Raw genomic sequence first — 27,646 nt, 5'->3', positions numbered from 1 at the left:
GTATTTCACACTCATTTGATTGGAAACAATCTAGATGTTTGTGTACAAGTATTAGCAATGATGTGAAGCAGAACAGAATTCTTATACACTGCTTGTGGAGTATACAACCAGTCTGAAAAGCAACTTTACAATATCGAGTAAGGTTGAAGATGTGCATATATTTCCATGAACAATTCTGTTTCTGGGAATATACATTAAGGAAATTCTTGTACATGTGCACAAGTGACATGCACAAGAATGTTTTTAGTGTTATTTGAATTATCAAAATAATTGGGAAAATGTAAATGTCTGTTAACAGGAAAACGGTTCAGTTGTGGTATAGTCATATGATGGAATTCTATACAGGAGTGAAAATGAACTAGAACTATATGTGTCAGTAATGGATCAATCTTAAAAGCATAATGTTAAGGCACAAAAGCATGTTCTAGAAGGATATGTACAGTATGATGTTGTCTTACTTTCCTGGCTGCTAAGACAAGTATCATACAATGGGTTGGCTTAATAAGAGGAATTTACTGGCTCACGATTTTGAGGCTGGGTAAAGTTCAAAACTGAGGTGTCAGTAGGTGATGCTGCCTCTCCCGATCCCCCATAGACTGGCATTCTGGGTCCGGCTGCCAATGGGCCTGGGTCTTGGCTTTTCTGTTCCATGGCAATGCACATGGTGATGTCCTCTCTGTTCTCATCCAGGTTCCGTTGACCTCCAGGTTCCCCTCCTCCCTATAGCTTTCTTCCTGTGGCCTTCTCTATAAGGCCTCCAATAATAGGACTAAGACCCATCCTGATTCAATTGGCCACACTTCAGCTAAAAATAACATCATCCAGAGGTCTTATTTATAATGGGTTTGCACTGACAGGAATGGATTAAGAACATATTTTTCTGGGATACATAATTCAACCGACCACAGATGCCATTCATATGAAGTTTAAAAACTTGCAACACATCAGTATACATCATTTATAGAAATATATGTATTGTTGGGATATTTGAGGGGATCCAATAAATAGCATCCCCTTTTCCTACCCAATTTCTGAACCAGTCGAGAAATCAAACAAGAATGAGCAGATGAAAACCAAAATATCACCTTCATTATTGATAAAGTCTAGACTGAAGACTGTGGCTTAATAGGAGAACAAAATGGTCTTGCCAACTCCCTACCGCTAGTCTAGGCTTTGGAATAGCTCACCTATGGGAAAGTCTGAAGCTGCAGAGCAAACTCATCCCCTCTCCCCCAGATTAAACTCACTTACCACTGATCTGGTACAGAAGGAGAGAAAGAGAACAAATCTCTTAGCCTCAGGACATATTATTTGATAGATCCACCCAGTTTAGAACTGTGACCCAACTGCTATCACCTACCAGCCAGGAGTGGGGCAAGGAACCAGGAGGGCTTAAGGAAATTCTCTCCTCATGGAAACCAGAGGACTGGGGAAGAGGTATCCTAAACATATAATAAAAGTGTTTAAACATTCTTAGGCATGGTAAGAACAAAATTCAGCCTAGTCATTAGTCCTAAGGTAGTGATTCTTAAACTTGAGTGTGTTTTGTTATCTCCTGGAGAGCTTGCTAAAGCACAGGTGGCTGACCCCACCCCCAGAGTCTCTGATTCAGTAGGTCTGGGATGAGGCCCAAGAACTGGCATTTCTAATAAGTTCACAGGAGCTGCTGCTGCTGCTGGTCAGGGGGCCACACTTTGAGAACCACTGCCTTAGGGTGAAGGGAAGAAAAACAATGTATCAAGAAAGGCTACACAAAAAGATGCAATTATATCTACAATGTTTTATTTCTTAAATTGAGTGGTAGGTATGTGGGTGTTATTTTCGACATTACCTTTTATTGAAAGTAATGAAATATTTCCACAAACACAAGTAATGATGAAGTGTATACCATTCTGGAATTTGCTATATTAGTACTTGCAAAGCAGCTGATAACTGAGAGTTTGGGAGAGTAATGTGTTAAATTCAGAAATAGGTAAGTTAAAATACATTTTGATAGATTAAATGATTAACAATATAGAGCAATAATCATTACTACTTGCTACAGATTTTCAGATTTTTAAAATTGTTTCTATACTTACTGAAATTAATCATTTTTCTATTTAGAAATAGTTTATTAAGTGCTTTCCAATAAGTTATTCCGTTTAAAACCTATGCTCTTAAAATATTTAATGTTTTATAGTATTTCATATGTAACTTATATTGCATATGAAATTTAACATTTTGGAACCTCAGGACTGGAGAATATGCTTTTCTTTTAGGTTTCTGGAAACTTCTCCCTTTTATCCCCAATTTGATCTGGTGAAGAATTTAGTCTTTGCTTTTTGAACCAATAGTTTTAAAACAGTATAGCATAGCTTCAAACAAGGGAAGATACTATAAAATATAGAATACTACAATATTCACTTATAGGAGAACAGTCAAGTCATTTATGGGCTATTGTACCATAAAATAGCATCTTTTATTTTTGAAAAATATTTATTTCAGAAAAGTATTATATAATGAGAAAATTCTTAATATATCATGTAATGGGAAATGTATATATGTATACTCTGTATATTTGTGTATATTTATTGCATTGTATTTCTAGTATGGTTGCAACTATATGCATAAAAAATGACCAAAGTTATTTTTTATGATGGAATTATGCATGGTTTTATTTTAATTCTTTATGCTTTTCTGGATTTAAAAAATACATAACAAAAACTTTGTTTTTAAAAGAGAATCTTCTTGCAAAGTAAATATAGTATCAAGTAATATTAAAGCTTGATCCATATATTCTGAATTTTAAGTTCCAATTTTCATATAAAATGCACCAGATTATGTAACAATTTAAAATGTATTTAAACAGTAACATAATTTAAAAGTTTCTTTTCCATCACAACATTCAGAAATCCTGGTATTCTTTTAAAACTAATTATTCCTCATAGTGATGAATTTCATATTTAATTTATAGTCTTCATTATAAATTTTGCTAGTCTCATCCAATTTAAAATTTTATTGGATCCCTTCTTAAATAGCCCTTTAAATTTTTTATTGTACAGGTTGATTGCCTAATGCAGTGTGTCTCAACTTTTTTTTTTATCATCACCTCCCTAAGGAGCCTTTTTAGATACTTTTTTCCTAATCACCCTTACCCCATGAAATTTTAATATCACAGATATGCCATTTATCTGTTTAGGTACTGTATGCACATCTATGCTTTATATATATGAAGAGTAAGATTTTTTCCTCCTCCCAAGAACCAATTTTTGCCCCCTTGGGGCGATACCATCCCGTTGTGAATGCATATCTTAATAGAGCATTATGGAAAAATTTTCTTTTAACTTTTACAATGAGTCTCAAGTCCATGTGTTTTGTTTTTATAGCTGCCTGCCTCTAAAACATCACGTGGTGACCACTCCAACACTACTACTGTGGGGAGAGAGAGATGCATTTATGGAGGTTGAGATGGCTGAAGTCACAAAGATTTATGTTAAAAACTATTTCAGGCTAACTATTTTGTCAGAAGCCAGCCATTGGCTTCAACAAGACCAACCTGACATAGTGAACAAGTTGATATGGACATTTCTAAAAGAAGAAAAAAGGAGAAAAGATTGACTTTTGTATATCTTCTGTGAGGGGTCTGTAATAAATCTCTAAAATTTTAAAAATTGTACATCAACTTCTTTAAGCTCACTAGAGAAAAACTTTTAATATGCTTTCTCATAAATAACTATACTGAAAAATGGTATTGAAAAAAATCTGTGAGTGTGTGAACATGTAATATCTAATGTTGAATTTTCTTCTGTTGTATTTTGCACAGAAAAGCATCTGCCTTAAAATGTATACACTTGTACAAAAAGGAAGTTGGGGAAAGTGGCTTAGTTTTGTTTTCTTGCTTTCTTTGCCCTGTTAACATATGGTGCCTTTTACAAATGTATATTAAAGATTAGCTGTGCCATTAAAAGGCAAACCTAAAATGGCATAATTTTTCATTGTATTGTTTGAAAGGTCTTTTAACTGGTTTTAACCATTAAAAATTCTGTTACCAAATCTCTTGGATTTATAGTATATTTATCAGTGTAAAGATAATTATGTCTGAAAGAATATGAATTCCTAAAATGGGCCATAAATACTACTTACATTAGGGGAATTATACTATTATACTGGGAAGATTAAACTGTTTTTAAAAGCTGGATTTTCCTGCTACATCAGTGAAGAGATGATATGGGGTTTCTCATATATATATTATCCTTATATATATATTTGTTAAACATTGCAAAGTAGGGAAGCACCCATCAAATTACTTACCTTAATTCTCCGGCTTAATTAATGAGATTTAGAAAAAGGATCAGAATATCCTTTTGCCCTATTCAATGCAGTAGGAATTGAATACTTCCTATGTGCACTAGAATGTAAGCTCCACAGGCAGAGACTTTTTACTGTTTTGTTAATTGTTGTATATACAGTATCTAGAATAAGGGCCTGGCACATTGTAGGCACTCAAATATTTTCTTAATGAATAAATAATATAGCTAAAACATTGCTAGGAACTGTGGGGGAAATAGAAAAGAAAGATGACATGGTAAGATGACACTTTCCCTTCAGAAGTATACACAGAATGCAGTTAAATTAAACAAGGGTTCAAGAGCAGAAATGATGAGCATTATAAATAAGAGTGGGAAGCGAGTTATAGAGGAATGAATGATGCCAGCTCAAGGACCTACTGCCCATTCTCTTGGGCTGTTCTCCTTTTACAGAGGAGACGACCAGTGACATTGCCAAATCACAGCTCCTTAGAAACCCCAACTATGTTTCCAAATGAGTCATAACTTAGTGAAAGAAATGTTTCCTCACTAAGCATAGCTCTGATAGTGACAGAAGAAAGTGGAACGTCCCCAAGAATTATCATTACTTGTATTTAAAATAAAAGCCCAATTCTCTACAATATATTATACTTCTGTCTCACAAATACATTTAAGTATATGGAGTATCATCAATTCATAGATGTGAAAAGAGGTTTGACAAGTAACTTGAGAATTGTTTAAAATGGAGAGTGGTGAGGATTGTACAACTGAGTGATGATAATGTGAGATAGGGATGGGCTATGTGAACTTAGGAACACCCTACTTTGTAAGTCAAGCCCTCGATCTTGAGGCCTGCTTTTATGAAATTTATGGTTATAAAAGGGAGGCTAAGCTCACTTAGAATTATGCCTGGGAGTTACCTTCAGAGAACCTCTTTTGTTCTCTGAAAAATGTGGACTTTCACACTCTAAGCCTAACTCTGCAAATTAATTCATTACCTGCCCCCTGACTTGGGACAGGACCCCCCAGGTGAATGAGTATCCCTGGCGATGTGGGACACGGAATCTGGGAATGAGCCTGACCCTGGCATCAAGGGTTTGAGAATGCCTTTTTGACCAAAAAGAGGAAAAGAAAAGCAACAAAATAAGGTTTTGCGTAGATTTCAAAAAGATTTCAAATAGAGTTAAGAGGCTGTCCTGGAGATTACTCGCATGCAAGCTTCAGCTAGATATGCCAAATGGCCACAGTATGATAAGCCCGAGTCAACAGTAGTCCCACAAATCCTAAAGAATACCTCGATCCCTATCTGAGACTATAAAAGTTTCACTCACTAAGTTTATTCATACGTCAGTTTGAGTAAAACAAGTTTGCCTACTATCTTCAATGTTTTGCTTGATGAAACGATTTCAAGAAATTATTTCTTTCCTAAATTTTAAATATAGGTGTATAAGGAGATTTTCACACACACACACACAAACACAAACACACACACATTTTTCCCCCTTGGTTTTCCTATTTTGCAAAAGAGAATGAGACCTTCTATCTTCTGAAAGCATGATCATATCTAGATTTACTTTGAATAAACTGAATAAACACTGATACTATACCCAAGAAGGATGGCCAGCCCAGATCCCCCAACCCTGCCAACACTGTACCGCCACGAGTAGGAAGGCTGCTCTTAAAAATTAAACAAAACAAACAAAAAGAACCAAGTAACTGGGCCAGTGCCCATACTGTAAGTGTTGCAGCCAGGATCTGACCTAGAGCCATCTGTTGCAAAGTCATTTACATTCTGTTTAACAGGCTTTGGCATCCTCACTGCTCTTCCTGCTTTACTGGTAATCTGGTATGCTCCAATAAATAGAAATTGCAGAAATTTACATTTGACTATTTTTTTTATTGAGATTGTTCACATACTATGCAATTATCCAAACATCCAAAGTGTACAATCAATTGCCCATGGTACCATCATACAGCTGTGCATCTATCACTACAATTAATTTTTCTTTCAATTTTTAGAACATTTTCATTACTCCAGAAAAGAAATAAAGACCAAAAAAGGAAACTCAAATCCTCCCATACCCCTAGCTACCCCCCCCCCTCCATTATTGATTCATAGTATTGGTATAGTACATTTGTTGATGAAAGACTGTTAAAATACTACTAACTATAGTATATAGTTTGCAACAGGTGTATTTTTTTCCTATATGCCCCTCTATTATTAACTTCTAGTTATAGTGTCATACATTTGATCTAGTTCATGAGAGAGATTTCTAATATTTGTATAGTTAATCATGGACATTGTCCACCACAAGATTCACTGTTTTATATATTCCCATCTTTTAACTGCAAACTTTCCTTCTGGTGACATACATGACTCTGAGCTTACCCTTTCTACCACCTTCACACACCATTCAGCACTGTTAGTTATTCTCCCAATGTGCTACCATCACCTTTGTCCATTTCCAAACTTTTAAGTTCATCCTAGTTGAACATTCTGCTCATAATAAGCAACCGCTCTCCATTCTTTAGCCTCGTTCTATATCCTGGTAACTTATATTTCATGTCTATGAGTTTACATATTATAATTAGTTCATATCAGTGAGACCCTGCAATATTTGTCCTTATGTGTCTGTCTTATTTCACTCAATGTACTGCCTTCAAGCTTTCCTCATCAACCCATTTTTTAAATGATGGTTTTGTTCACACATCATACATTCTATCCTAAGTAAACAATTATTGGTACCCTGTATAGTCATGTATTTATGTATTCAGCCATCACCACTATGTATATAAGGACATCTCCATTTCTTCCACAAAGAAGGAGGAAGAGTCAAAGAAGATGGAGGGACAAAAGAAAGAGAGAGAGACAGACAGAGAACATGACAGCTAGAAAGCAACAAAAGGAAAAATAGCATTAAACTAAAGTGGAATAAAGAATCAGAAAACATCACCAATGCCAGGAGTCCCATACCCTTCCCCTATGCCCCCCCCCCCCACCATAAGCATTTATCTTTGGTATCTTTTGGCATTTGCCTTTGTTATATTAAAGGAAGCATAATACAATGTTTCTGTTAATTATAGTCTCTAGTTTGCATTGATTGTATTTTTCCCCAATCTCACCTTATTTTTAGTATCTTGCAATGTTTACATTCATTTGTTCTACCTCATGTAAAAACATATTTGTACCTTTTATTACAATCATTGAGCACCCTAGGTTTCCCTGAGATATACAGTCCCAGTCTTTATCTTTCCTCTTTCCTTCTGGTGTCCCACATGGTCCTGACCTTCCTCTTTCAACCATACTCACAGTCATCTTTGTTCAGTGTACTTACATTGCTGTGCTACTATCTCCCAAAATTGTGTTCCAAACCTCTCACTCCTGTCTTTTCCTTTCTGTCTTTAGTGCTCCCCTAGTGTTTCCTGTAGAGCAGGTATCTTGTTTACAAACTCTGTCACTGTCTGTTTGACAGAGAATATTTTAAGCTCTCCCTCATATTTGAAGGACACTTTTGCCAGATATAGGATTCTTGGTTGGTGGTTTTTCTCTTTTAGTATCTTAAATATATCATCCCACTTCCTTCTTGCTTCCATGGCTTCTATTGAGAAATCTGCATACAATCTTATCAAGCTTCCTTTTCATGTGATGGATTGCTTTTCTCTTGCTGCTTTCAGGATTCTCGCTTTTTCTTTGATGTTTGATAATCTGATTATTAAGTGTCTTGGCATAGGCCTATTTGGATCTATTCTGTTTGGGTTACACTGCGCTTCTTGGGTCCATAATTTTATGTCTTTCATAAGGATGGGAAATTTTCATTGATTATTTCCTCTATTATTGCCTCTGCCCCCTTTTCCCTTCTCTTCTCCTTCTGGGAGACCAATGACATGTACATTCCTTCATTTTATTTTGTCTTAAGTTCCCAGAGATGTTGCTCATATTTTTCCATTCTTTTCTCTATGTGTTCTTTTGTGTGTAGGCTTTCAGTGCCTTGTTCTCCAGTTCCTGAGTATTTTCTTCTGCCTCTTGAGATCTGCTGTTGTATGTTTCCATTCTGTCTTTCATCTCTTGTGTTGTGCCTTTCATTTCCATAGATTCTGCCAGTTGGTTTTCGGAACTTTCAATTTCTATTTTATATATGCCCAGTGTTTTCATTATACACGTCATCTCTTTTGCCATATCTTCCCTAAACTGTTTGAATTGATTTAGCATTACTTGTTTAAATTCCTGTTATCTCAGTTGAAGTGTAAGTTTGATCCTTTGACTGAGCCATAACTTCGTTTTTCTTAGTGTAGGTTGTAGTTTTCTGTTGTCTAGGCATCTGGTTTCCTTGGTTACCCCAATCAGATTTTCCCAGACCAGAACAGGCTCAGGTCTTGGAAGGAGGAAATAGTATCCAGTTTCCCTGAAAGATTGGTACACCCTGTGAGGCCTTGAGTTACTGTGCTTTTCTGCCCAGCAAGTGGCACCTGCCACCCTGTAGCTCCAGGCTGGTGTAAGGAGGTGTGGCCCAGGGCTGCTTTCCCCCAGGCTCTGGGGTCCAGTTCTGAATGGAGGGTGGGTCATAGAGCTGGGCCCCACTTCTTTCCTCTTAGGGAAGATACCCCCCTAGGGACAGGTCATTGGCATTTGAATATTCTCTCTGCCTGTGCTTTGTCTGGGTCAGAGCACTGGGAACTGAAAACGGCAGAGGCTTTCTCCACTGAGCCAAAAAAGGGACAGAAAGCCCCCTTCAGGGCCAGTCCATGGCCACCCTCCAGCTCTCCAAGATCAGTTGTCACCAAAAGCCTCTGCTTGTTGGGGATTTGTAGCTTGTATTGAGCAGTCCATGTCTGTTAATTAAAACCCCAGTTGGAGCTCAGCTGAGCTATATTAACTTGCTGGGAGAGTGCTGCTCTCTAGCACAGCGAGGCTTTGCAGTTCAGACCGTGTGGGGAAGGGGCTCCCAGCTTGGATCTGCAGTTTTTACTTACAGATTTTATGCTGCGATCTTGGGCATTCCTCTCAATTCAGGTTGGTGTACGATGAGTGGACAGTCACATTTGTCTCCACGCAGTTATTCCAGATTATTTACCTGTTGTTCCTAGTCGTTTATTAGTTGTTCCAGGGGGACAAACTAGCTTCCCCTCCTCTCTATGTCACCATCTTCTTTCCCATCTCCACCATTTGACTTATAATCCTAGAAAAATGGATTTGAAGTAGCAATTGGCAAATGCATGAATACTCTATGTAGCATTATTAGAATTGCAACTGCTACAAGATACAGAAAAAAACCTGGTTCACACCTACTTTGGTTATGCTACCCTCTTGATCACTTAAGAAGAAGCAGGACTTTGTTGACTGTTTGTGTTAACACTCAATAAAGTAATCCTGACTTATTTTAACTAAAACCTGTTTCTGACAAAGGTGATTTTAAGGTTTGTTGTTATTTACGTCAGTTTGGAATACTGACTGGTTCATGAGGACTAATGTTAAGAATACGAATCCAATATGCCATGACCAATTCTGGCCTCTTATAACAGTTATAATCTACAAACATGGGAAAAGTGCTTCTAATAGATATAATGTCTCAAAGCCATCAGTTAAACCTCTTAGGTTTCCTTAGAAATTAATTTGTAGGGGGAATAAATGAATTTGACTTGCCAGCTGCCAAAGCAGCTCACAGTAGGTGAACTTCATTAGTGGTGTCATTTAAATTTAAAAGTTTCAATTAATATTCATCTATTCAAGTTAATATATCCCCTAGTTGATATATCATATATACTTAATATAATCATCAGAAATGGTTATGGAAAAATAATGAAGCACATATGTCAAAAGCAAGATGTTTTACAAAAAAAGAAAAGATTGTTCTGTTGATGTTTCTAATTTTCCTGCCACATCATTTACCATCTTTGATTTTTCTAGTTTTAAAAATAACACATCAGTTCCTGTTCATCTACAATTGTTTCCAAGGTTTCTAATTACCTGCGAACAGAAAGACTCTTGAATGTGGAGGTAGAGTGGGCTCCAGCAGCTGCTCCCAGATCTTCAGAAGTGTGTTTCAAGACTTCGCTCACCAAGAACTCCTTGTCTAATTCAGAGTTTGCTGCAAGAAGGACGAAAACAATGACATCTGCAAAGCCTGACACAAAGCCGTGGGTGTCCAGGCTCAACCTGGAGAGGACCAAGTCCTTAAACTCGCCGGCTGTGTCCGACCCCTTCATGAAGCAGATGTGCATGAACGCAGGGCACTGGGACTGCGGCGTCCTCACGGGAACTGCGCTAGTGCCCCATGCGGGTATTCTGCATCACCTTCCTCTTCATCATCATCTGGCTGGTGGCCACGCTTTCCATCATGGGCCTTCCCGCTCAACCACACCAGCATGACACAGGTTGGAGAAGAAAATTGGCACAACCAGCCCGCAAGGGCTTGTTTCAGGCAAAGTTCTGTTTCATGGTGTTTTTGGTTAAAGTGAAAGGGATAAAGAAACATGAAAGGAGGCCCCCATCTTCCTTACAGTGTAGCACTCTACTTTCTTTGAAGAAATTGCCTGTGTGGTGACGGGGGTTACAGTCTGTGGTCTCCATGAGTAAAAACCCCAATATGCTGGGAAACTCGTAAACAAAGCTCAGCTAGTGCTTGTGACCTGAGACAATCCCAATTCTAGGAAGAATACCTGGAATGAAACCCTGAAGGAAGCAACATCCCAACACAAGTGGCCACAGATCATGATTTTCCCATTAGGAGTGTGCACCAATTGCTCCTGACTGGTTACTTTTAAACTAGGGAACTAGGCTTCTTTCCAGGTGTTCCCACACAACTGGTGCTTCTCGGGTAGCCAAACACCCCGGACATGGTGACCTGGACCTGGCAGGGATTGTCAGCCTTCCAAGTCTGAATGTTGACCCTGAGTCAACTCTTCACCAGTGTGGAGGTTGAGTTTTTGCCTGTGTGTAGCCCAAATGTTAAAGAAGAAAAAAAGACTCAGTCCTTTTCGCCAACACGGTGAGGATCGGCATGGCGAATGCTCTGGGAGTGCCTGCGAGGGGCCACTCTTATGAAGACGGCAGACTGAAGATTTCTGCAGGTCATCTTCAACTACACATGGAAGCTGGTTTGGTGGAATTTACAAAACTTAGAAACTGAAGATAGATTGGGATCGTATCCATCATCATTTGGATGAACATGCTGCAATAGCAGTTGCCTCCAGAGGAGAAAAGATGGGAGTAGAAGAGTTTGCAAGATAATTAAAAATCCCAACTCTGAAAAAACTCTTTGCCCTCTTTGATGAGAATAAAGGTGGCAGCATAGACTCAAGAGATTATGTGATAGGTCTGACAGTTCTATGCAATGCTGGAAACACTGAAAAGATTCTGCAAATGTCATTAGGGCTTTTTAATCTTGATGAGGATGGTTTCATAACAGAACAGGAGTTAGCTGCTATACTTTGGGTAGTTTTCGAGTGCCAGATCTTGATGTTTCCAGACTCTTTCAGGAAATAGCTGGACAGAACTCAGAGTACATTTCATACAAAACTTTTGAGAAGTTTGGCCTAGAGCATTCAGAATATGCCAAGTTATTTAGTTCATACATAGATCTCCAAGCAGCCTATATATATTTTCATTACAAGAAGTACAGGTTTAATCACTGTATTTAGATGTTAAAGTCAGCCCTGAAAATGATTCAAGTTAACACACAGTTAATATGTTGCAGTTTAATTATTGAAATAAAAATTATATTTTGAAGAAAACTCAATAGTTTATACTCTAAGTGGCATGTGTACTTAATTATGATATTAGAAATGTGCTTGAGGAATATTCTAGATATGATTGTACCTATTTTCCTCCTTTAGATAGCATATAGTTTGTTTCAGTGTTACATAAAAATAAAGAATAAGGGAACTAGTTCATAAACCTTCTTTACTTAGTAAGGTGCTAGTTAATGCCTCAATTTTGTTCAATGCTAAAGTAGAAAAGCCACAGGAACATGATAGCCCATCACCTTTACCTCATTTTTGCACAGGAAATACCTCCTTAAGAGTTCTGCTGCCAGTGAACACATTAAATTACCATTTTTATTCCATCACAAAAAAAGATCTGCTGAATAAATGCCTCTTTGCTCTTTCTCAAAGTAGTGCAAATTGTCTGTATCACAAGCCAAATTTCTTATTCCAAATAAACGAACTATCAGGTGCACTGCTCAAAGTTCTGTCTACTGGAAGGATTTCCCTTCATCACTGTCTTTCAGGGATATCCCAGAAAGGGGCTGTAGTGCTGAAGCTGTCCACTTTCAGGTTGTACTTGAATATCATATAGAACTACCTATAAACCAGACCCGATTTTTCTCTTCCTCAGTCAACTGATTGTAGAGAACTCCTCACTAGGACATAGCTGCAAATGGGGAAAGAGAAGGTAATGTGGCAGTAATGGGAGCCATGGGCATTTGGACCACTTCGTCATGTAACTTCTGCCTTCAGGACCTGCTTGAGTTCAATCTCACATATACACTTACATTTGATGGAGTGCTGCTGGGCATGCTCAACTTTTTGGCTTGGTGAGTCAGACAACACCCAGTTGATGATGGGCAACTCAGATCTTACGGTAACTTGATGGCCATAGTTAAGTGTTTGGTTCTACTAAGGCCCAGTGACAGGCCAAAAGCTATTTCTCGAAAGGAGAGCAGTTGAAGGAGAATTGTGGGAAGATGGTGGAGTGGGAAGCTCCAGAAACTGGTACTTCCACCAGAATAGCAATTGAACTGGCAGGAACTGTCTGAATCAACAATTTTGAAATTCTGGAGTCTAGTAAAATACTGAGAAGCATCCAGGGAAGAGCAGGAGGAAGAAGCTGGTAAATTATGGTAAATACTGATGAATTTCACCTTCTATGCACTGGGTACCATACCACATCCCCCAGGCTCATAGCAGTGGGGTCTGCAGCTCTAGCTCTTGATGCAGCCTACTGGTGCCAGAATGAGATATAAAGACCTAGTTTCCCAAGATTCTGGGATGTGTGATCCAATCGTTGATCACTGCTTTTGATCACTATCTCAGATAGCTAGGAGCTGGCTCTCTGGGTGACCATTGCCTCAGGCAAAAGCAAGAGAGGAGTTTTAAAGACAGTACTCTTCCTTAAAACTGTGGAAAACAGTTAAAGGGCTTTTGTTCCAGTTTGCTAATGCTGCCATTTGGCAAAATACGAGAAATGGATTGGCTTTTATAAAGGCGGTTTATTTGGTTACAAAGTTACAGTCTTAAGGCCAAAAGTGTCCAAGGTAAGCCATCAACAATAGGGTACTGTGCCAGTTTGAATATATTATGTCCCCCCAAATGCCATTATCTTTGATGTAAACTTGTGTGGGCAGACCTAACAGTGTTAATTAGACTGTAATTCTTTGAGTGTTTCCATGGGGATGCACCCCACCCAACGGTGGGTGATGACTCTGGTTGGATAATTTCCATGGAGGTGTTGGCCCATCTATTGGGTGGGTCTGAATTAAATTACTGGAGCACTATATAAGATCAGACAGAAGGAGCAAGCTTGCTACAGCCAAGAGGGACACTTTGAAGAAAGCACAGGAGCTGCAGATGAGAGACAGTTTCAAGACGGCTGTTGAAAGCAGACTTTTGCTCCAGAGAAGCTAAGAGAGGGAAAATGCCCCAAGAGCAACTGAGAGTGACATTTTGAAGAGGAGCTGCAGCCTAGAGAGGAATGTCCTGGGAGAAAGCCATTTTGAAACCAGAACTTGGAGCAGATGCCAGTCATGTGCCTTCCCAGCTAACAGAGGTTTTATGGACGCCATCCGCCATCCTCCAGTGAAGGTACCCGATTGTTGATGCATTACCCTGGACACTTTATGGCCTTAAGACTGTAACTTTGTAACCAAATAAATCCCCTTTATAAAAGCCTGTCCATTTCTGGTGTTTTGCATCCTGGCAGCATTAGCAAACTAGGACAGATATCTTCACTGGAGAAAGGCCATTGGCATCTGGAAAACTCTGTTAGCTGGGAAGGCACGTGGCTGGCATCTGCTTGCTCTCAGGTTGTGTTTCAAAATGGCGTTTTCCAAAATTTCAGCTTTCAATGGCCATCTTCAAAATGTCTGTAGCAGCTCTCCAAAGTGTCACTCTCAGCTGCTGTCCAAAATATGATTTTCAGCTGCTATGAAGTCCTTCTGTTTGTGAAATTTTACAGGGCTCCAGTAAACTAATCAAGACCAACACTGAATGGGTGGGGCCACACCTCCATGGAAATAATCTAATCAAAGGTATTACCCATGGTTGGATAGGTCACATTTTCATGAAAACAGCCTAATCCAAAGATTCTAACCTAATCAACACTAATTCATCTGCCCCCACAAGATTGCATTAAAGAACATGGCATTTTGGGAGACATAACACATCCAAACTGGCACAGCTGTGTTAACTTGGCAAGTGCTGAATTAAGAAAATGCAGCTTCAAAAGCCATAGGAGATGCTGGTGCCTTTGCTGGCCTCTCCAACAACCTCTCCCCTCCATTGTGAGCCCCTGGCCTTGTTCTGGCTGGGAAATACTGACCTAGGAAACTCCTGTTGGACTTGACCTCCTGCCCCTCCAGGCAATAGCAGCTTGGGACAGACAGAACAAACAGTATAGGAAACAAGTAAGTCAAATTGCCTTGGGCAAAAGGTTACTTGTTTTAAGTGCTACAATAAAGCACCCTGGAGAGGGAGAAAGTCTATTTCATAGAGAGTAGAGGGGGCATTCAAATCCTTGTAAATAAGGGACTCCTAAGGCCACTAGCAAGCACAAGATCAGGCAAGAAACAGGCTCAGAACAGAAAGGGAGGATGCTTCATTTGCATTCACCTCATGCTGATCTTCTTGATAGGAGGGCTGAACTCTAAAGGAGTGCACTGACCAATGCAAAGACAATCTGCAAAATGGCAAAAGTGTTTTTGCATTGGTTTGTTTGGCTTTGTTAGCTCCTGACACACAAGGGAACCTCGGTCATGACACCTGCTGGATACAAATTCAAGAAACAGACAGCTCAGAGACTAAATCAAGAGTACTCACTTTAAAATATTAAAATGTACAGTGTGCAAAAAAAGATTACAAGACAAAGAATCAGGAAATGATGACCATTCAAAGAAAGAAGATAAAAATCCAGAAAACATCAATGAAGACCAGATTGTGGACATACTGGACAAAGACTTTTTAAAAATGATCCTCAATATATGCAAGGAGATGGAGGAAAATACAGGGAAATAACTACAGAGTATCAGGAAAGCAATGAATGAACAATATGAGAATTGCAATGAAGAGACAGAAATTTTAAAGAGGAAGCAAACAGAATTACTGGTGTTGAAGACCACAAGAACTGAAATGAAAAAATCCCTAGATGGTTTCAATAGCAGATGGGAGCTGGAAGAAGAAACAGTGAGTAAACTCAAAGATAAGAAAATTGAAATGACTTAGGCTGATGAGCAAGAAGAAAAAAGAATTTAAAAAAAAACAAAAATATTCTACAGGATCTGTCGGACACCATCCACCACCAATATACACATTATAGGAATCACAGAAGGAAAAGAAAGAGAGAAAGGGGCAGAAGAAACATTCAAAGAAATAATGGCAGAAAACTTCCCATATTTAGCATAAAATATGAATATTCCCCTCCAAGAAGCCCCACAAACCCCAAACAGGATAAACTTGAAAAGAATACACCCAGACACATAGTAATCAAACTGTTGAATGCAAAGGACAAGGAGAGAGTTCTGAAAGTACATGAGAAAAGCAATGTATTACATTCAAGGAAGTCACAATAAGATTAAATGACAATTTCTCATCAGGAACCATGGAAACAAGAAGGCAGTGGGAGGAAATACCTAAAGCACTGAATGAAAATAATTTCCGACCAAGAATTTTATATCCAACTGTGGTGGCTTGGAGTTGAATATACCCCAGAAAACCATGCTATTGACCTTAATCCATTCTGTGGATGGGAACCCATTTTAAGAGGTGTTTTTGATGAGGATACATCAGTTAAGGTGTAGTCCACCTCAGTCAGGAAAGGTCTTAATCCTATTTCTGGAGTCCTTTATAAGTAGAATGAAACTGAGACAGAGAGAGACAGCCAAAAGGGAACAGCCATAATCTGAACATCAATGGAACCTGGAAGAGAAGAGAGAGATCAGGAGATCCACTTATGTGCCTTGCCATGTGACAAGCTAAGGACCAAGGATAACCAACAGCCAGCCCCAGAATGCTACAGTTTTGGGGGAGAAAGCATTGCCTTGCTGATGCCTTGATTTGGACTTTTTCCTAACCTCAAAACCATGAGCCAATAAATTCCCAATGTTTAGACCAACCCATTTCATATGACGAACAATTTGAAGAGGAAATGAAGTAAAATATTCTGTTTATAATACTAACTAAAAGAATCAAATATCTAGGAATAAATCTAACTAAATATATAAAGGACTTGAACACAGAAAACTATGAAACATTGCTAAAGAAATCAAAGGAGACCTACATTAATGCAAGGATATTCCATGCTCATGGATTGGAAGACCAAATGTAGTCAAGATGACAATTCTACCTAAAGTGATTTACAGATTCAATACAAACCCAATCAAAATTCCAACATCTTTCTTTGCAGAAATGAAAAAGCCAATCATCAAATTTATATGGAAGAGTAAGGGGCCCTGAAGAGCCAAAAACATCTTTAAAAAGAAGAATGAAGTTAGAGGACTCACACTTACTAATTTTAAAACATAATATAAAGCTACAATGGTGGAAACAGCATGGTACTGAAAAAAAAGACAGAATTTTAGAACAACGTAATTGAATTGAGAATTAAAAAATAGACCCCCACATCTATGGCCAATTGATTTTTTAAAATTCAGTTTTATTGAGATATATTCACGTCATACAATAATTCATGGTGTACAATCAACTGTTCACAGTACCATCATATAATTGTGCATTCATCACCCCCAATCTATTTTTGAACATTTTCCTTATACCAGAAAAAGTAAAAATAAGAATTAAAAAATAAAAGTAAAAGAGAACACCCAAATCATCCCCCCCACCTACTTTTGTCCCCATTTTTCTACTCATCCAACCATACACTGGATAAAGGGAATATGATCCACAAGGCTTTCACAATCACACTGTCACCCCTTGTAAGCTACATTGTTATACAATCATTTTCAAGAGTCAAGGCCACTGGGTTGTAGTTTGATAGTTTCAGGTATTTACTTCCAGCTATTCCAATGCATTAAAACCTAAAAAGGGTTATCTATATAGTGTATAAGAATGCCCACCAGAGTGACCTCTCGACTCCATTCGAAATCTCTCAGCCACTGAAACTTTATTTTGTTTCATTTTGCATCCCCCTTTTGGTCCAGAAGATGTTCTCAATCCCATGATGCTGGGTCCAGATTCCTCCCTGGGAGTCATATCCTGCATTGCCAGGGAGATTTACACCCCTGGGAGTCAGATACCATGTAGAAAGGAGGGCAGTGAGTTCACCTGCCGAGTTGGCTTACCTAGAGAGAGAGGGCCACATCTGAGCAACAAAGAGGTGCTCAGGGGAAGACTCTTAAGAACAATTACAAGCAGGTTTAGCCTTTTCTTTGCAGTAACAAGCTTCATAAGGGCAAGCCCCAAGATAGAGGGTTCAGTATACCAAACTGCCAGTCCTCAATGTTTGTAAGAATATCAGCAACAATCCAGGTGAGGAAGTCCAACCCTTCTGCATTTTCCTCCAGCTCCTCATGGGGGCCCTGCAGATACAGTTTTGTTCTCTGCCCAAATTACTTTGGAATGTGTCACTATTTCACACTAACCTAGACAAACCTACCAGGTCTCACTTCCTATTCAAAGTTCCATGTAATTATTGTATTTGAACAAACTGTATGAATTAAATTGTTTAGGAAATATAGATCCTGCACCAAATAAACATCTCTTCCCTTGGTCTCACATGGAAGTTGAAGTTTAAAAACACAGTCAATATCATCCTTTACCCTTTGGCCTGATTTTCCCTAGTCCTAACCAGATCTGCTTCACTGCTTCATGCATAGCTCTAATTGATGTCTGGACTCCTTTTCAGCTTTTTAAACTGTTGCTGTATGCACTAATACTGACATTCATATCTGCTGAGCTCTAGCTCTAAGTTTCAGGTGTCACACAGATACCCAAAGTTCCAGGGATTGATCAGGTTATAATGGCCAATTGATTTTTGACAAGGGTGCCAAGTCCACTCAATTGGGAAAGAATTGTCTCTTTGACAAATGGTGCTGAGAAAAGTGGATATCAGATGCAAAAATTAACTCAAAATGGATCAAAGACCTAAATAAAAGAACCAGGACTATACAAGTCCTAGAAGAAAATGAAGGGAAGAATCTTCAGGACCTTGTGTTAGGCAGTGGTTTCTCAGAATTTACACCCAAAGCATGAGCAACAAAAGAAAAAATAATAAATAAATGGGACTCTTTCAAAATTAAAAACTTCTGGCATTAAAGGACTTTATGATGAAAGTAAAAGACAACCTACAAATTGTGAAAACCATGCAAGTGATACTCCATTTATCCAGTGTATGGACAGATGAGTAAGAAAATAACAATAAATAAATAATATGGGGGAGATAAGGAGTATAGAATATTTTGGATGTTCTTTTTTATTTTAATTTTTATTCTTATTTTAATTTTTTTGGAGTAATGAAAATGTTAAAAAAATTGGTTGTGGTGATGAATGCACAATATGTGATGATATGTGAACAACTGATTGTACGCTTTGGTTGATTATCTTGTATGCTAATATATCTCAATAAAATTGCATTTTAAAAAGTCAACCTACAGAATGGGAGAAAATATTTGGAAACCACATGTCTCATAAGGGTTTAATATCCAGAATTTATAAATTGATGAATCCTATAACTCAACACCAAAATGGATATAACCCAATTAAAACATGGGCAAAAGACTTGAAGAGACATTTGTCCAAGGAAGATATATACATAGCTAAAAAGCACATGAAAAATGCTCAACATCATTAGCCATCAGGGAAATGCAAATCAAAACCAAATTTCATACCCACTAGAATTGCTACTATTAAAAAAAAGAAAACAAACAAACAAAAAATAATGTGTTGGAGAGGATGTGGAGCCTAGTGACATTCATTGTTGGTGGGATTGTAAAATAGTGCAGCCACTGTCATAAACAGTTTCATGGTTCCTCAGAAAGTTAAGTATAGAATTACCAATATGACATGATAATCCCACTTCTATGTATTTACCTAAAAAGAATTGAATGCACAGATTTGAGTAGATATTTGCCCACCAAAGTTTATAGCAGCATTATTCATAGTTGCCATAAGATGGAAGAAACCCAAGTGTACATCACAGACGTATGGGTAAACAAAATGTATGTACAAACAATGGAATATTATTCCACAGTGAAAAGGAAAGAATTTCTGATACATGTGACAAAATGGATGAAACTTGAGGACATCATGTTGAGTGAAGTAAGCCAGACACAAAAGCACAAATACTATGTGATTTCACTAATAGGAAATACTAAGGAAAAGCAAACTTATGAAGTCATAAACTAGAATACATGTTACCAAGCCCTGGGGTGGTGGTAGGGAATGGGTAGTTAATTCTTGAACAGTGTAGATTTTCCATTTGAGGTGATGGAAATTTTTGGTTATGTATAGTGGTGATCATAACCTAACATTGTAAATGTAATTAACACCACTGTATTATATATCTGAATGTGATTAAAAGGGGAAATTTCAAGTGGCACATATATTGGTAGAAAAAAAAACTTTTTAAAAAATCCATAGGATTGTACAATACAAACAGTGAACCCTAATGTAAATTACGGATTATAGCTAATACAATAGTACATTATCAAAACATTCTCTCCAAAGCTATCCCACAAATGCAAAATGTTAAAAATGGGAGTGGCTATACGGGAACTCTGTATTTTGTGCATTTCTTAAACCGACAACTTCTCTAATTAAAAAAGAAACTACTAGCTGTAAAGTTTTGTTATGGTATAAAAAAATAATTCACAATTATTTAAAAAGGTTTTTAAAATACTCCTATGTTTTCCAACTTCACATCTGTGTGAGGCCAGAGTTTCTCTCTATTGTTCAACCAGAACAACATGCCACAACAGATTGAATGCAGAAGCAGATACGAGAATCCAGACTTCTTCTATTAAGACACACATTCAAGAGATTTGCAACAATATAAAACTATGGCACTCAACTTTTTTTGTTTTAGGAAACCTAGTTATTTTTTCATGAAATATATCCTTTATATTAACATGCAGTGGGTTTATTATTTTCAGTTTGAGATAAATAAGTAAACATTTAAAAAAAATAAAGGAGAGTAGTTATCTGTGGACAATGGCAGGCATTTTCTACAAAATCCTAAGGATCTGCACTGTCATTTTCCTATAGGGGCCTGTCAGAGGCTCCAAATAGCACCTCTATTTGCCTCTGAAACTTCCAGCACTATTGAATCTGCTGGATCATATGACTCAAGTGGCAGAGCAGCTTGCACAGCAGTATGGACATGTTGCAGAGTCTTGTCTGGTTCTGGTCCCCGTTCAAAACTAGCAGCTTTTCCAGTCACTCAGTAAAAGGATTGGAATTGCACACCCAAATGAAGAATATATTCCCTCTAAAATCCAAAGAGACCAACTAGGCATTGTGCCGTTTCGGGGCTGTAGGAGTGGTCAGATGCAATAGCTTATCCTTCACCTTAGAAATGGTATAGTGGCATGTCCCATATCACTGGACAGCTAGAAATTACACTGATATGGAAAGTCCCTGAATTTTTGTTGGATTTATCTCCCTCTTTCTGACATGCAAACACCTTACCAGTACGTTTAGAGTAGTTGCTACTTCTTGCTCACTATGTCCAGTAGCAAGACATCATCAATATAATGGACCAATGTCATGTCTTGAGGAAAGGAAAGGTGATCAAGTTCACGCAGACTGGATTATGACAGGGCTGGAGAGTTGATATACCCATGAGGTAGGGCACTGAAGGTGTATTGCTGGTCTCAACAGCTGAAAGAAAACTGTTTCTGTTGGCCTTTACTAACAGATATTGAGAATAAAAGTATTTGCCATATCAATAGCTGCATGCCAGGTCCAGGGGATGTACCTGGTACAAGCAATGATACCACATCTGGAACAGCAGCTACAATTGGAGTCACCACTTGTTAAATGTATGACAATCTGCTGTCATCTTCCAAGATCCATCTATTTTCTGCATGGGCCAAATAGTCCATGATGGTGGCACTAATCTCCACAATCCCTTCAGGAATGTGGTATTGCTTTTGTTGTACTATTTTGCTAGGTAGAGGCAGTTCTAGTGGCTTCTACTTGGCTTTTCCTACCACAATAGTCTTTACTTCACAAGGCAGAGAACCAGTGTGAGGATTCTGCCAATTGCTGAGTATGCTTATTCCAATTATGCATTCTGGAACTGGGGAAATAAGCACAGTATGCATTCAGGGACCCACTGGACCCAGTTTGAGACAAATCTGTGCTAAAACTCCATTGATCACCTGAATTTCATAAGTCTTTACTCTGACTGGAGGACCACAGTGGAGTTTTGGGAATTAATGTCAATTCTGAGCTAGTATCTTATAACCCCCCAAATGCCTGATCATTTCCTTTTCCCCAATACATAGGCACCCTGGTAAAAGGCTGTAGATATCTTTGGGGGAAGCTGAGAGGAAGATTAACAGTATAAATTTTTGGCAGTATAGCATGGTTCCCCTCCAAGGGTACCCAGCCTTCTCTTCATTCAAGGGGTTTTTTTTTTTTTTTTTTTTTTAATCATCATTTTATTGAGATATATTCACATACCACGCAGTCATACAAAACAAATTGTACTTTCGATTGTTTACAGTACCATTACATAGTTGCACATTCATCACCTAAATCAATCCCTGACACCTTCATTAGCACACACACAAAAATAACAAGAATAATAATTAGAGTGAAAAAAGAGCAATTGAAGTAAAAAAGAACACTAGGTACCTTTGTCTGTTTGTTTGCTTCCCCTACTTTTCTACACATCGATCCATAAACTAGACAAAGTGGAGTTTGGTCCTTATGGCATTCCCAATCCCACTGTCACCCCTCATAAGCTACATTTCTATACAACTTTCTTCGAGATTCATGGGTTCTGGGCTGTAGTTTAATAGTTTCAGGTATCCACCACCAGCTACCCCAACTCTTTAGAACCTAAAAAAGGTTGTCTAAAGTGTGCGTAAGAGTGCCCACCAGAGTGATCTCTCGGCTCGTTTTGGAATCTCTCTGCCACTGAAGCTTATTTCATTTCCTTTCACATCCCCCTTTTGGTCAAGAAGATGTTCTCCATCCCACGATGCCGGGTCTACATTCCTCCCCGGGAGTCATATTCCACGTTGCCAGGGAGATTCACTTCCCTGGGTGTCTGATCCCACGTAGGGGGGAGGGCAGTGATTTCACCTTTCAAGTTGGCTTAGCCAGAGAGAGAGGGCCACATCTGAGCAACAAAGAGGCATTCAGGAGGAGACTCTTAGGCACAAATACAGGGAGGCCTAGCCTCTCCTTTGCAGCAACCGTCTTCCCAAGGGCAAAACCTATGGTAGAGGGCTCAACCCATCAAACCACCAGTCCCCTATGTCCGTGGTCATGCTAGCAACCATGGAGGTGGGGCAGGCGAACACCCCTGCATTCTCCACAGGCTCCTCAAGGGGGCACTACATCGTTTTTTGTTGTTTTTTTTTTTTTCCTTGTTTGTCTTTTTCCTTTTTTTTTTTTTTTTTTAACTTTCCCTTCTTTTTTCAAATCAACTGTATGAAAAAAAAAGTTAAAAAGAAAACAAACATACAATAAAAGAACATTTCAAAGAGACCATAGCAAGGGAGTAAGAAAAAGACAACTAACCTAAGATAACTGCTTAACTTCCAACATGTTCCTACTTTACCCCAAGAAAGTTACATACTATAGCAACATTTCAGTGAACTTGTTCCTACTACATCCATCAGAAATTAACAGACCATAGTCATTTCTGGGCATCCCCAGAACGTTAAATAGCTTATCTGTTCTTCTTGGATTATTGTTCCCCCTTCCTTAATTGCTCTCTACTGCTAGTTCCCCTACATTCTACATTATAAACCATTTGTTTTACATTTTTCAAAGTTCACATTAGTGGTAGCATATAATATTTCTCTTTTTGTGCCTGGCTTATTTCGCTCAGCATTATGTCTTCAAGGTTCATCCATGTTGTCATATGTTTCACCAGATCGTTCCTTCTTACTGCCGCGTAGTATTCCATCGTGTGTATATACCACATTTTATTTATCCACTCATCTGTTGAAGGACATTTGGGTTGTTTCCATCTCTTGGCAATTGTGAATAATGCTGCTATGAACATTGGCGTGCAGATATCTGTTCGTGTCACTGCTTTCCGATCTTCCGGGTATATCCCGAGAAGTGCAATCGCTGGATCGAATGGTAGCTCTATCTCTAGTTTTCTAAGGAACTGCCAGACTGACTTCCAGAGTGGCTGAACCATTATACAGTCCCACCAACAATGAATAAGAGTTCCAATTTCTCCACATCCCCTCCAGCATTTGTAGTTTCCTGTTTGTTTAATGGCAGCCATTCTAACCGGTGTTAGATGGTATCTCATTGTGGTCTTAATTTGCATCTCTCTAATAGCTAGTGAAGCTGAACATTTTTTCATGTGTTTCTTGGCCATTTGTATTTCCTCTTCAGAGAACTGTCTTTTCATATCTTTTGCCCATTTTATAATTGGGCTGTCTGTACTATTGTCATTGAGTTGTAGGATTTCTTTGTATATGCAAGATATCAGTCTTTTGTCAGATACATGGTTTCCAAAAATTTTTTCCCATTGAGTTGGCTGCCTCTTTACCTTTTTGAGAAATTCCTTTGAGGTGCAGAAACTTCTAAGCTTGAGGAGTTCCCATTTATCTATTTTCTCTTTTGTTGCTTGTGCTTTGGGTGTAAAGTCTAGGAAGTGGCCTCCTAATACAAGGTCTTGAAGATGTTTTCCTACATTATCTTCTAGGAGTTTTATGGTACTTTCTTTTATATTGAGATCTTTGGTCCATTTTGAGTTAATTTTTGTGTAGGGGGTGAGGTAGGGGTCCTCTTTCATTCTTTTGGATATGGATATCCAACTCTCCCAGCCCCATTTGTTGAAAAGACCATTATGGCTCAGTTCGGTGACTTTGGGGGCCTTATCAAAGATCAGTCGGCCATAGATCTGAGGGTCTATCTCTGAATTCTCAATTCGATTCCATTGATCTATATGTCTATCTTTGTGCCAGTACCATGCTGTTTTGGCAACTGTGGCTTTATAATAAGCTTCAAAGTCAGGGAGTGTAAGTCCTCCCACTTCGTTTTTCTTTTTTAGAGTGACTTTAGCAATTCGAGGCATCTTCCCTTTCCAAATAAATTTGATAACTAGCTTTTCCAAGTCTGCAAAGTAGGTTGTTGGAATTTTGATTGGGATTGCATTGAATCTGTAGATGAGTTTGGGTAGAATTGACATCTTAATGACATTTAGCCTTCCTATCCATGAACAAGGAATATTTTTCCATCTTTTAAGGTCCCCTTCTATTTCTTTTAGTAGAGTTATGTAGTTTTCTTTGTATAGGTCTTTTACATCTTTGGTTAAGTTTATTCCTAGGTACTTGATTTTTTTAGTTGCTATTGAAAATGGTATCTTTTTCTTGAGTGTCTCTTCAGTTTGTTCATTTCTAGCATATAGAAACATTACCGACTTATGTGCATTAATCTTGTATCCCGCTACTTTGCTAAATTTGTTTATTAGCTCTAGTAGGTGTATCGTTGATTTCTCAGGGTTTTCTAGATATAAGATCATATCATCTGCAAACAATGACAGTTTTACTTCTTCTTTTCCAATTTGGATGCCTTTTATTTCTTTGTCTTGCCGGATTGCCCTGGCTAGCACTTCCAGCACAATGTTGAATAACAGTGGTGACAGCGGGCATCCTTGTCTTGTTCCTGATCTTAGAGCGAAGGCTTTCAGTCTCTCACCATTGAGTACTATGCTGGCTGTGGGTTTTTTCATATATGCTCTTTATCATGTTGAGGAAGTTTCCTTCAATTCCTACCTTTTGAAGTGTTTTTATCAAAAAGGGATGTTGGATTTTGTCAAATGCTTTTTCAGCATCTATTGAGATGATCAATTGATTTTTCCCTTTCGAGTTTTTAATGTGTTGTAATACATTGATTGTTTTTCTGATGTTGAACCATCCTTGCATGCCTGGAATGAACCCCACTTGGTCATGGTGTATGATTTTTTTAATGTGTCTTTGGATTCGATTTGCAAGTATTTTGTTGAGGATTTTTGCATCTATATTCATTAGGGAGATTGGCCGGTAGTTTTCCTTTTTTGTAGCATCTTTGCCTGGTTTTGGTATTAGATTGATGTTAGCTTCATAAAATGAGTTAGGTAGTGTTCCATTTTTTTCAATGTTTTGAAAGAGTTTGAGTAAGATTGGTGTCAGTTCTTTCTGGAAAGTTTGGTAGAATTCCCCTGTGAAGCCATCTGGCCCTGGGCATTTATTTGTGGGAAGATTTTTGATGACTGATTGGATCTCTTTGCTTGTGATGGGTTGGTTGAGGTCTTCTATTTCTTCTCTGGTCAGTCTAGGTTGTTCATATGTTTCCAGGAAATTGTCCATTTCTTCTACATTATCCAGTTTGTTGCCATACAGTTGTTCATAATATCCTCTTATAATTTTTTTAATTCTTCAGGATCTGCAGTTATGTCACCTTTTTCATTCATTATTTTGTTTATATGGGTCTTCTCTCTTTTTGATTTTGTCAGTCTAGCTAGGGGCTTGTCAATCTTGTTGATCTTCTCAAAGAACCAACTTTTGGTGATATTTATCCTTTCTACTGTTTTTTTTGTTCTCTCTGTCATTTATTTCTGCTTTAATCCTTGTTATTTCTTTTCTTGTACTTGGTTTAGCATTGGTTTGCTGTTCATTTTCTAGCTTCTTCAGTTGATCCATTAGTTCTTTGATTTTGGCTCTTTCTTCCTTTTTAATATATGCGTTTAGTGCTATAAATTTCCCCCTTAGCACTGCTTTTGCTGCATCCCATAGGTTTTGGTATGTTGTGTTCTCATTTTCATTCGTCTCTATATATTTAGCAATTTCTCTTGCTATTTCTTCTTTAACCCACTGATTGTTTAGGAGTGTGTTGTTTAACCTCCAGGTATTTGTGAATTTTCTAAGTCTCTGATGGTTATTGACTTCTAATTGTATTCCATTGTGGTCAGAGAATGTGCTTTGAATAATTTCAATCTTTTTAAATTTATTGAGGCTTGTTTTATGTCCCAGCATATGATCTATTCTGGAGAAAGTTCCGTGAGCACTAGAAAAGTATGTGTATCCTGGTGATTTGGGATGTAATGTCCTGTAGATGTCTGTTAAATCTAATTCATTTATCAGATTGTTTAGGTTTTCAATTTCCTTATTGGTCTTCTGTCTGGTTGATCTATCTATAGGAGAGAGTGATGTGTTGAAGTCTCCCACAATTATTGTGGAAACATCAATTGCTTCCTTTAGTTTTGCCAATGTTTCTCTCATGTATTTTGTGGCACCTTGATTGGGTGCATAGACATTTACGATTGTTATTTCTTCTTGCTGAATTGCCCCTTTTATTAGTATGTAGTGGCCTTCTTTGTCTCTCAAAACATCCCTGCATTTGAAGTCTATTTTATCTGAGATTAATATTGCTACACCTGCTTTCTTTTGGCTGTAGCTTGCATGAAATATTTTTTTCCATCCTTTCACTTTCAGTTTCTTTGTGTCCCTGTGTCTAAGATGAGTCTCTTGTATGCAACATATTGATGGTTCATTTTTTTGATCCATTCTGCGAATCTATATCTTTTAATTGGGGAGTTTAATCCATTTACATTCAACGTTAAAACCGTGAAGGCATTTCTTGAATCGGCCATCTTATCCTTTGGATTATGTTTGCCATATTTTTCCCTCTCTCTATTAATATCCTTTATTGTACCCATACCGAATCTCTTTAGTACTGAACCTTTCTCCAAGTCTCTCTGTCCTGTCTTTGTTTCTCTGTCTGTAGGGCTCCCTTTAGTATCTCCAGTAGGGCAGGTCTCTTGTTAGCAAATTCTCTCAGCATTTCTTTGTCTGTGAAAAATTTAAGCTCTCCCTCAAATTTGAAGGAGAGCTTTGCTGGATAAAGTATTCTTGGCTGGAAATTCCTCTCACTCAGAATTTTAAATATATCGTGCCACTGCCTTCTCGCCTCCATGGTGGCTGCTGAGTAGTCACTACTTAGTCTTATGCTGTTTCCTT

The 27,646-nt window shown here is 38.1% G+C and overlaps 1 protein-coding gene and 1 pseudogene across 1 annotated transcript in view; both read left to right on the top strand.

Moving 5' to 3' along the window:
* EPHX4 (epoxide hydrolase 4) overlaps window positions 1–3,995 on the top strand; it is a 35,282-nt gene extending 31,287 nt beyond the window's left edge. The window contains exon 7 of the mRNA XM_037826655.1: window positions 3,366–3,995. Coding sequence (XP_037682583.1) covers window positions 3,366–3,597 — 232 coding nt within the window. The 3' untranslated portion in view covers window positions 3,598–3,995. The remainder of the gene's footprint in view (window positions 1–3,365) is intronic.
* Window positions 3,996–10,558: 6,563 nt separating this feature from the next.
* On the top strand, window positions 10,559–11,911 carry LOC119513615 (annotated as a pseudogene).
* Window positions 11,912–27,646: the final 15,735 nt, after the last annotated feature.

Source organism: Choloepus didactylus, chromosome 2 (genome assembly GCF_015220235.1).
Source record: "Choloepus didactylus isolate mChoDid1 chromosome 2, mChoDid1.pri, whole genome shotgun sequence".
NCBI classification, from domain to species: domain Eukaryota; kingdom Metazoa; phylum Chordata; class Mammalia; order Pilosa; family Megalonychidae; genus Choloepus; species Choloepus didactylus.
The sequence above is the reverse complement of the archived record's forward strand: the minus strand, read 5'-3'. Positions and strand labels throughout refer to the sequence as shown.